Source organism: Sinocyclocheilus grahami, unplaced genomic scaffold, assembly GCF_001515645.1.
Source record: "Sinocyclocheilus grahami isolate Dianchi unplaced genomic scaffold, SAMN03320097.WGS_v1.1 scaffold127.1, whole genome shotgun sequence".
Taxonomy (NCBI): Eukaryota; Metazoa; Chordata; class Actinopteri; order Cypriniformes; family Cyprinidae; genus Sinocyclocheilus; species Sinocyclocheilus grahami.
This window is the reverse complement of record NW_015505306.1, coordinates 1,405,341-1,417,315: the sequence shown is the minus strand read 5'-3', so window position 1 is coordinate 1,417,315 and position 11,975 is coordinate 1,405,341. Positions and strand designations below refer to the sequence as shown.

General features: G+C 38.9%; 1 protein-coding gene across 1 annotated transcript in view; it reads right to left on the bottom strand.

Moving 5' to 3' along the window:
* The window catches only part of LOC107590439 (caskin-1-like), a 93,401-nt gene that overhangs the window by 34,549 nt on the left and 46,877 nt on the right, over positions 1-11,975 (bottom strand). The window contains exon 2 of the mRNA XM_016279182.1: positions 1,327-1,378. Coding sequence (XP_016134668.1) covers positions 1,327-1,378 — 52 coding nt within the window. The remainder of the gene's footprint in view (positions 1-1,326; positions 1,379-11,975) is intronic.

Genomic DNA, 11,975 nt, shown 5'->3' with positions numbered 1-11,975 from the left:
ATAAAAAGGTAAACCTCACATTTCAGCCTTTAAATAAAGAAAAGGGTTAAGTCTAAATTATAATAGATTAATAAATTATGATATGTATTTTATCTGCTCCATAAGTAATTCTAGATAGCTTATCTGAATTGTTTAAATGTGTAGAATCCACATAAGCTTGTTTTTCATCAACAGGTCAAAATTTACAGCAGGGCATGCAAATTTGGTCTGTTTTTGGCCAGACAGAAACTGCACACAGGCTAAATGTAAATATATGTCTCTGTAAATCCACTTGCTGACAGCAGGTGGCGCTTATGGAAAAGCTGAATTAGAGCTGTTTCCCGTAACCTCCGTGGACAAAGCAGTATTGCGATTAAGAACACTTCCTTTAGGTATTACATGGAGCGAAGATGAAAACAAAATGCCTTCAAATAGTTTCTGAAGACAGTCAGAACCTTCAGCGGTACATTCATATAAATAATTCATTCATATATTCATTTGTATAATTCCCTTAGCACTCTTTTAAAACCTCCCAGCTTTTCCACCCTGTTTTCACTCAAAAAGCTGTGCGCACATGAGACCGTTACTGAAAACTGCTTTATGCTGAACAGTATTGACTTTTCGTGAGTTGTTCAAATCGCGGTAATCTAATACGGTTTTAATGATAATTAAAATATGAAATGGTGATACTAACCGCGGGGAATTTTATCATGATTTATCGTCAAACCGGTAATCGTTACATCCCTAGGTTTAAACGTAACATTTTTTATTTTTCAATGTTTATGGGCATTTTCTGTCAAATCTCACCGAACACCTCTGATATATATATATAATATAAAACCCAGGGTATATGGATAACTAAAATGATCATGCCAAAAAGAAGTTATATTAAAAAACTATATAAGTACAGTAGTAACATCTGACTACCAAAAAGGGTTTAAATACTATTGTCTTAATTTTGAGCAGTATATCTGTCCCTTTAAAATCTAATAAACTTCTTTTAATATTTTGCTTAAAAAGCGTGTCTGTGATGCATTTATTTACCTAAATGCCACATGGTTTAATATTTTGTAAAAATAATAAAATATTTTTTTAATCACTGTATAATAATTAAGCATCGATTAGGTTGAAATTAAAGAGCAGTTATGGATCAGTACGGTTCTGTAATGTATATGGGGGTGAGTTAGATAAGAGAGGGAAAGAGACTTGGATAAAAGTTTTTCTAAGCCAACAAGCACACATGAGCTCTGGCAGATCCCGAGGATATTTGGCAGTCAGACAGGAACGATCATGTTTACAAGAGACTGCCACATGGAGCCATATAAAGCCCTTATATGTCCCACTCACCCATCAGTGTCCTGGAAGTTGACGTTCACCTTCTTGGCAGAACCCAGCAACTCTAAAGAAAGAAGAGAGGGAAAGATGGACGAGTATGATTAAAAAGCAACAATAGTACATTGTGGGAGTAAGGACATTTCACAGCATGTTCTATGATACTAGGGCTCTACATACAGTTTTTATAGCAAAAAGTAACAACATTTCCACAAATAAGTGTTTGAGGCCAGTGCATTTGATTTAAGGCTTGAATTTCCCATTAGCATTAGAAAATTCTCTATTTTAGGACTGTAACTTTGAGTATGCACTAGAATACTGTGTGTGTAAAAGAGCTGCATGACCAGCAGTGAAAATTACACACTCGAAACCTACAATTCTGCACTGCCTTCCAACTTCCAAATGAAAACCCTTGAGATGGGACTATGGTCATTTTTAGTGCATAATCAATGACTGAAATGTATACTTTTACATAAACATTGCATAATCTTCATAGTTTGGGAATGCTAATCAGAAAGGAGGAACAACAGGATAATCATTCTTCTCAGCTGTGTGGGCCAGAACTATTGTTCAGTACTGACAGTCGCCCATGCATCCTTGTCACATGCAAAAAAGCTTTTACTGTCATTTGAGGTTATACACCATGACCATTTTTAGTTTGCATTCATATGGAGCTGCGTGGATGGCAAACTGTCCTGTTTCCCAGCAGACACGGGGAAGAACGCTATGCCTGTCTCTAAGGGCTGTTCACTCTATCACTTTCACTAACAGCAGCACAGACATAAAAGAGACTCTGTGGAGCACTAACTACTGGTGTCACACTTTCTTCCACCAATAAATCACTCATGCTTCACTCACAACACTTTTTGGCAAAAGCACTCCATTCATAACTTACACAGAGTCAAGTATTAGGTTGATTTGCCTAAAAAGTACTATTGTTCCAAATTACTCATCACAGCAACAATGGTTCAACCAACGGCATGCATTTGAGGCAGGTTCTGTTTGATCAAACAATAATAGACGGGAGGAAACCTTTTCGGAAACAGTCATGATTTTTGCTATCACATTTGATGACTCCTGAAGAACAGAAATTACACGCTTCAGCTTTAAGTACCTCACTGGCCTGTTTTTGTGAAACAGCCAGCATAGTGCCTCTGGCTTTGGCATGTTTGAGATTTCACCGATTTAACTGGTCTGTAGGTGATACAACCGTTAACACCTGGTAAATGGGCTTCTATTGGGCCTATAATATGAGCAGTGGAATTTGGAAGCGGATCAGAATATGCCATATGAGGTCCGTATTCCATACGGAGTGGAGCTGCTCGCAGCAATCTACATCAGTCAGCCTGAACACAGGGCTGTTTTCAGCAGCTGCTGCTCAATGTGACAGAGAACATCTGTGTGTCTTTTTCTGCTGTGTCTTTAACTCTTTCACCACTCAGGCCTGGCCTGACGTTTCCAAACAGAGCACGGTGAGAACTGATATTAAATAAAACACAAGGATGGAGTAAGTCCCTAGTAAATGGCTGCCTAGGTTTATGGGGAAACAAGTGGGTGCTTCTATTTCAAGACACAAAGGTTACAGAGGAGAATTTCTATCTATAGTGAGCTGCTGCCTTTGTGCTCTTGCTCTCCGATGGTTTGTTTATCAACCTTTTTGCCTCTTAAATCAGACCTTCAGATGAAAGGTACTATATGTTAGAACTGACTCCAATAATGGCAATGTGAATAGTGCAGCTCTATGGATTCTACTTAGAATAGAGACACTATTTTCACATCCTTTATCAATTATTCAGTTGTTTACATCAATAGGATGGCCTATTATTTCGTTTTTAAATTGTGGGAAACAGTGATTTACTTTGCTTTTGAGTGAACCTTCAGAAATCATTCTAATATGCTGACTAGATGCTCAAGAAACATTTATGATTATTATCAAGGTTGAATAAGAAGCAGTTGTGCTGCTTATTTTTGTGGATATTTGCAATTGTTTGAAATAAAAAAAATTCTGTTACACGTCTTTACTGCCATTTTTGATGAATTGATGTATTCTTGCTGAATATAAGTATTTAAAAATCTTACTGACCCAAACTTTTAAACAGTAATGTATCTAGAAAAAAAATCTAGATAAAAGTCAACCTCACTAAATGACTAGTTGGTTGTCTGATGAGTTGGCCCATCATTAAGCAGCACATTTTGTGACATTATCACGCATCAAGGGGCTAGGACAATATTTTTGAGAGTAGGACCCCCATTCACAAGCTATGGTACCCATCACAAGTACAGCATCCCACGATGGCAGTCCTGTCCCGTATATTTACTGATACATGATAAGCAAGATTGAGACTGATCCGTGTCTTTGACTTTGACTCTAACTTCGATGCACATACTAAATGTGTAAACTAAACTCTGCCAAACTTCTCTCAGAAATGTTTTGTAGAAGCGTCTTTCAGATCTTTTTATAGTGCCCACAGTTAACCCGCTGGATAGTAAGGAAAAATATGGGTCAGTAAAATCTGCTCTTCAAAACTGAAAACAAATATTACATCACACTGACACGCTCAGAGCACAGACAGAACTGGGTTGCTTTGTTGTATGAAAATATTTAGAGGTACAAATATGAGCCTGGAGATGATCGCTCTGGGGACAAGAGGAGGAGTTATGCCTCTTTGTAAAAATTATTGAGTCTGCAACAAATAGGGCTCATATAAAAAAAAAATCAGCATGTACTATTATAGTCTAATGGAGGTAAACAACAGCTGTCAAACCTGCATACATTTCCAAATGACAACAGCGTTCTCACACCTGAAATTACTTGAACTGAATGATGTTTCCAACACAAGCACACAGAAGACAGATTGACTCCCTTTTGACTGAGAAGAAATCTAACATCGCTGAGACATCTCCTCTTAGAAGACTACGACATGCTTTCCATTGTTGATTTTTAGTAAAAAATTGGGGTGGACAAAAGAGACTGATGCTCTAATGGAAAAATCAAAGCAGCGAGGGGAGAAACAGCGAATGCTGCCCAGCCACGATTGATTCTGCATATCCGCTGTTCCCAGACAGAAGAATGTTATGAGATGTAGTGGAAAAGCTTCTCTGTGACTCATCTCTCTCTCTGCCTGCAGGCCGCCCGAAGTGGAACAAGAGTACTTGGTGATACACACAAAAAAAAGGGTGAGGGGCCATTGAAAGGCTCAGGCCATCTTCTGTTGTTCACAGGCTTTGTCGAGACATGCAGTTGGAAAAGTTGGAATGGCGATGGGTCACAAGCATTGAGCGGTCTGGATGCCAGATGAAGCACAGCAAGGAAATGTGTTACAAGAAGAATGCATCTTATAGATCTGCAGCTGTGCTTTCTTGAATCTGCAATGGACAGTGAAAACGTCTGAAAACCATCTTTAAATGGCTTCAAGCTTCAAAGAAGTATTGTGCTTATGTTGCCAAAATTCTACTTGGCCATCTCCATAGTACTGTATCATAGGAATTTATAGATGTTTTTCCAGTTGTATTTGCCCTATACAAAAAGGTGCTATTTTGAGTGATGGTATGACATAAATACCATAGTACTTTCATATATGGGTTTTCAAACTGGTGTCCACCAGAAGGTCAATAGAAAATCTGAAATATAGTGGGTGTTTTCAGACTCACCATGTTAACTTCAGATATTATGTAAATGTTTAACATGACATTTTTTTAACACATGCGGAATTATCTTCTGGCAGCCCTAGATTTTAACAATTACAAATATTTTAATTTATACATACAACTTTATACATACAACTTTCTAAAAGAAAAAAATATAATGCCAACTTAATTCAAAATAAATATTCTCCATATAATATTTTATCATTTGCTTTGAGTTTTGTATAAAAGAAAATATATATTACCATTCAAAAGTTTGAGGTCTGTAATATTATCTAATGTTTTGAAAGTCACTAATGATTGTCAGGGTTCTGGACTGATAACAATTACAAATATTTTAATTTATACATACAACTTTATACATACAACTTTCTAAAAGAAAAAAATATAATGCCAACTTAATTCAAAATAAATATTCTCCATATAATATTTTATCATTTGCTTTGAGTTTTGTATAAAAGAAAATATATATTACCATTCAAAAGTTTGAGGTCTGTAATATTATCTAATGTTTTGAAAGTCACTAATGATTGTCAGGGTTCTCGACTGACTGTGTGTGTTTTGCTCACCGTGACCCAGTTTCTCCTCGTGTTAATTGTTTTAATTGGATTGATTCCCTGCACCTGTGTTCCCCTGATTTGCCCTGTGTTTATTAGCCCCAGTCTGTGTAGTCTTCCTTTGTCGGTTCTACTTGTTGGATGTTGTGAAATTCCCCTGTCATTCCCAGGATTAAAGACTGTTTATGTACTCCACGTCTCCTTGTTCCTCGTTCCGCGCTCCTCCTAGCACAGATCGTGACAGAAGAACCGACCCAAAAAAACAGTAACCTCCGTGTGTCTACCCTCAGTTTTTGTTTCCGTGTTTTTTCCCTCAGTGTTTTGTTTCCTTTGTGTTCTATGGATCCCCTCCTTCGCCCCGAATTCCTCCTCCTCCTGCTGGAGCAGGGGGAACGCTCGCTCAAGGACAATACCAGACTGCTTCTGGCCCTTGCCGAACTTACCAGCTACCCGGACGACACGCATTTTCGTTGTCCGAAAATGGTCCTCGAGCGGAATTCGCCGGCACCATCTGCTCCGCCTAGGACCTCCAGATCCTCCACGTCGCCCTGGCTCATCGGCTCTCCGTCTTGGGCTCCTCCACCCCCTGCTCCGCCGCCGTTGGTTGGCCCCCTGGAGTCGGCGGCCATTCCTTCTCCATGGCTCCTCCCTCCGTCGGCTCCACCGTGGGCCGACATTATGGCTGTGGCCTAGGTCCAGCTGGGTTCCTCCTGCTCCAAGCCCATCCTGTCTCCTCCCTGGACTCTGTCTGCCGGCCCCCTCCCGGGTGTCCGTCCTCCTCTGGAACCTCCTCCTTAGTTCCCACCCCTCTGTTGTTCAACGGTGCAAGGATGCACCTTCCGGAAGGGGGGTGAATTGTCAGGGTTCTGGACTGACTGTGTGTTTTGCTCCCCGTGACCCAGTTTCTCCTCGTGTTAATTTGATTGATTCCATGCCCCTGTGTTCCCCTGATTTGCCCTGTGTTTAGGGGGGGGGCTAATTTAATTTTAAACTGAACCAAAAGGATCAACTAAGGCTTAAATTTGACAGACCATGTTTACAAACATAAGAACAGTACACACGACCCATACACTGTGACAGAGTGTGTGTACGGTAGCCATGGGCATGAAGAAACATTGTGACACATATGGAATAACTTTAGCAGTCACCCACAACAAAGTGACTCACAGCTGGGACTCATTAATAAATGTTGTGTATATACAAAAAACGGATTTCAAAGACTTTACAATCCAAAGACATTTTTATTCTCAATTCAGGATTTATAATAATGCTAGCTAGACTGAACTGCATGAAAAATAATTTGTGTTACAATAAATGAAATTGTGAGGCAATATTTTATAATATTTTGGGCAGTTTTATGGTATAGCCTAAAAAACGCAATGAAGAAATTAGATTTTTTTATACAAGGTAATTATATCATGATGGCATTTTCCATATGATACCATTCCCAAACTCAATATATACGTATATTCCTGGAGAAAACCTGTTAATATGAATGACATTATGATATTATGCAATATAAACAGAGATTTAACTGCTGTGACTCATAACATGTCTTTATCTTAAAATTAAATAAACCCACATCGCATAAAGTAACAAGAACATGATCATCTTTTCAAGGAAAGACTAATGGTCATATATGCAGTGACATTCTTTATTCTTTCAAGCAGACATTTATTTATATAAAATAATTTTATATGAATCCGTTTACAAAAGTGATTCAGTTAAGAGAAGTGAGTGATTTTCTCTTTTTCTTTTGTTGTTGAATTAACATGAATGTCACGGATAGCAGCAGCTAAATAGGCTGCTGTCCCTTTAAGACCGAAAGCACAGATCCAATAAAGATACACATCCGATATTCTCACAACCTTTATGTTCACTTAAGCCATAACCAAGTGTGTTTATGTGAATACTCGCCAAAATGGACAATTTGACATCTTTTTGTGTGTATTCGTCAGTTTAAATGCCATAAGACGTGAAAGAGAACTGAATTCAATACTTGTGTGCTGTCTGAGTGGGGCTTTCTGTGTGCACAGAAAAAAGGACTGAGTTGAGTTATCTTTCGTGTCGTCTCACTTTTTATAATTTATCATATGTCTACCCTTCTCTTACTCCCACACATTGAAATTTTTGAACGTTTAATGAGATATACAGCAAGTATGCAAACGCAAGTCTCTCCAGGCAGGTCAGCGTTACAGTTCAAATGTACGCATCTACTCTCCCTTCCACACACATAAGTTTTAACTAAATTTCTTCCCACATCGTCCCTCCCTAACATAGTCATCTTGTTTTTAGTTGTTGACAAAAATGTCAATAGATTTTCCCCATATTTTTTGTCATTCAGAACTGACGTTTTTGTCATTGAAAAATGTCGTTGACGAAAATTATTAATCAACAAATTTAACACTGATGTCTACCAACTAGGGTTGCACAGATAATTGAAATAAAACGGAAATCATGATTTGGCTTAGTGTAATTATCAAATTGTGACGAATTAATTAATTAGTTAAATTAAATATATGGACTGCATGATTCAGTTGTTGTTATTGTTATTATTTGCATAACTTTTATATAAATTCAATAAATTAAATACATTTTAAATAAAATAAATACACAATTGATTTCTCCCAAAATCACGCAGCCCTACTGCCAACATGTACTATGAATGTTCCATTATTGCTCTTTGTCAGCTTTATTTAGCATATTTACTAGCCACTAAACAGAAAACAGACTTTGTTGTTAATCAATGGTTAACGCTCAGAATCCCCTCTCATTTAGGGATACAAAAACAGCAGTAAATTTCTGGAAGCCATTGATTGATTAGAAAGAAGCCTAACTTCATAAGCACAAACAACCAAAAAAAAAAAGCATTTTAAAATACTTCAGTGAAAAAAAAAGCTGCTAAAAGCCAAAGAGGCTGATTATAAAGCTGCATTTGCATTGGCTTGCCAGCACTGATTGATGCCTCTGGGGTTAAGCAAAATGGCCTACTGGGAAAGCAAACAATAGTTAAGCTAAACTTAGCAACAACTCTCTTTCATATCCCATTTCACATCCAAACCTTAGTTTTATTCACCATTTACATAATTTAGCATCAAAGTTAATTTCTTTCTGCTTGTTATAGTAGCAGCAGAAAATGTCCACACCTCCAGAGCTATTGCTTTGGGGCTTTCCCAGAATGCACACAATGAGACCACTTCATTCTCTCTGACTGCTGAGGACTGGGCTTCATGCTACACAGCACACAGAAGCACTAGCACACTAATAAAGACATTTTTGCTTTCAGCGTAAGCTACACGACACACATCTTACATGCAGGGCCCCACGGTGTGAACACAACACATTCCACTGTTAATTCATAAGAAAGACAGAGTGAATGAAAAAGACAGAGGAAAGCATCCTGTGAGAGGTGCTATTCCTACAATCCAATCAGCCGAAGGCTGACAGCGGATCAAACAGATCAGAACCAGGCAGAGAAAGCACAGACTCCAGCCCAGGGAGGGAACGGCTCCAAGTGTCAAAGTACCCTGGGAGCAGTTCCCGTTTCATGCTCGTGAACTGGCCTGATTGTGATCACCCTCAGTGGCCATTGCAAACAGAATTGGGGGAGAATCCAAACCTCATATCACGGCTTGGTGCCGGCAGGTGGCTAATAGTAACGTTTGAGCCTCCATGGCGCTGGCAGCACTGATGAAAGTGATTAGTTAAATCTTGTCCCCGTTCCTTTGCTTTGCCTCTTCTCTTGGCTAGTGGTTGGTGGGGTGGCTCTTCCATGGACTGAACTGCTCCCCAGCCAGCTGCTCTTTCTTGCCCCACTATTTCCCAGTCTCAAACACATTTTATACACTTCATCTACTGTACACATTTGTTTAATCAAACTTTCACACCACTTTTACTGCAAAGAAACCTGAAACAAATTAAAAACTGGATTTAAGAGTAAGTATGGTGTGTTTTGGATGTGCATGGGATGCATAATGGCGTCCCAATCTAGTTACCCTTTTTAACAATTTTGACACTTAATCCACAATTAAATAAATTAATAAATACATTTATATTATATATATATATATATATATATATATACACATACATATACGGGGTCAGTAAGATTTTTTTTAAATGTTTATTCAGTTCATAAATGACACATTAGATTGACCAAAAGTGACAGTAAAGACATTTACTGTTAAGTGTAAAAGATTTATATTTAAATTTTAAAAATACAGTATATAGCACACTTTTCAATCAAAACATTTTACAAACTGAAGTTTGTTAGGTTTCAAAATATGAAACATTAGAAAAATAAGGTTTAAAATGAAGATCTATCTATATTTTCTATATTTCTTTAATGCCTACAAACCCTAAAATGTAGCTTTTAAAATTCCCAAACTAAAATTTACAATTGAATTTGTACAATATAAATTTCTGTGAATTTCTGTTTAGTTTAATTATACATCCATATCACTTGCAAATACTTAATTGTATTATGGTAGATGGTTTACCAGTGCCCAATTTTAATGGAGGGCTCTTAAAAGCACAAAAAAAGCTTAAACTTTTCAACTGTTTCAGCTTTCTCCAGTCTGTTGCTCTGCTATGTGTTTTTCTTTCTCAAATTGTCTCTTTCTCTTTTTAAACTTGTGCGGTCACTGTATTATCGGGGGAGTTGAAGGGAGTTTTGTTTTGGGTTGTTTTGATTCCTCGGTGCATAACCTCGGGACCTCCTTCTCAGCTCCCTCCCAAAAATATCTAATTTGTGCTGTGGTCCAAATAAAAAGCAAAACAATTTGTCTCAGATGTGTATGATCAAATGTGAGCATGTCAACAGCGCATTGCCCCTTAATGGTGGAGCGCAGTTTTATATCAAGCTTCCATCAAATCCACAATCATTTTGTTCTTGACTTAAAGTACAAAGAGAAGCCACTGGGGTGTATAAACTGGACGTTTTATGCAGAAGTACAGCAATATTTTAGGCAAAGCAGCTCTCTTTTAATGTCTTTTGTAGAGCTGTAATGGAGTTGCTAGGCAACAAGCATCACCTACCTCTTCCTACACATGTGCACAAAAATTAGTGCAGTGCACCCACACAATCCCTTAAACACTCTGTTACTTTCAGCACACACAAACACGCTCACAAAACAGGACAGATTAAAACACATTCTGAGAAAAAGCTTCTTACATACCCACTTATTTTTCTGTCAAGTCCCTGTGGCACTACACAAAATCAAACAAACCCTCCAAACACTCCTCATAATGGCATGTTAGCATGCACGCAGGTTAATTTCTCAAGTACCATCGGCCAAGAGTGTTGGTGCAGAGCTGCGTCTCCTCAAGGGATCCACAGCCCACAGGTGAGTCTGCCTCTCCTCGTACGCTGATAGCTAATCTATTTCCCACAGCACTGCTGCCACGGCTAGAGAAGCCTCATTGATCATTCCCAAATTACAGAGGCAGCATACCCAGCATGCATCAGCTCTATACTGCTGAGATCCAGCGCTCTATCTCTGCATAAGGATTGTGTGGGTTTGCCATGGAGGCAGACTTCTGTGTAGGCTTGCACTACGTGATGAATGTTTACTCAGTTAAAAGCACACTGTGGCATGCGTAGTACATTTTACAAACCACTGCAACGATCTCCTTAAAGAGGGCCTCAGAGGAGCATGTTCAACATAGCAGCCTCGGTTAACATACACATATCCCTGATGAAAGAAGAAATGGGTTTTCTGGTATCAGCTGGGTTAAATGGTTTAGCTGGTCTCCCAGCCTAGTCTAATTGGCTTAGCTGGTCTCTGAGCCTGGCCTAGCTGGTATATGTTGGTTTAACTGATCTCCCAGCCTAGTCTAACTGGTTTAGACTGGACTCTGAACCTAGCCTAGCTGGTGAATGCTGGTTTAACTGGTCTCCCAGCCTAGTCTGACTGGTTTAGACTGGTCACTGAACCTGGCCTAGCTGGTGTAGGCCTAGTCTACCTGGTATCCCAGCCTAGTTTAACTGGTTTAGACTGACCTTTGAACCTGGTCTAGCTGGTTATGCTGCTTGGTTATGCTGGTTTAAATGGTCTCCCAGCCTAGTCTAACTGGTTTATCTGGTCTCTGAGCCTGGCCTAGCTGGTGTATACTGGTTTAATTGGTCTTTCAGACTGGCCTAGCTGGCGTATGTGGATTTAACTGGTCTCCCATCTCAGCCTAGCTGGTATATGATGGCTTAACTAGTCTCACAGCTTAGAGTGTCTTGTTTAGCTGGTATCTGTGCCTAGCCTAGCTGATGTATAGAGATTTAACTGGTCCCCCACTTTAACCTAACTGGTCTAAGCTGATTAAACTGGTCTCTCAGCTTAGTCTTACTGGTTTAGCTGATCTCTGTGCCTGGCATAGCTGGTGCATGCAGATTTAACTGATCTCCAAGCTTAACCTAGCTGGTGTAAGCTGATATAACTGGTATTCCAGCTTAACATAGGTTGCATATGA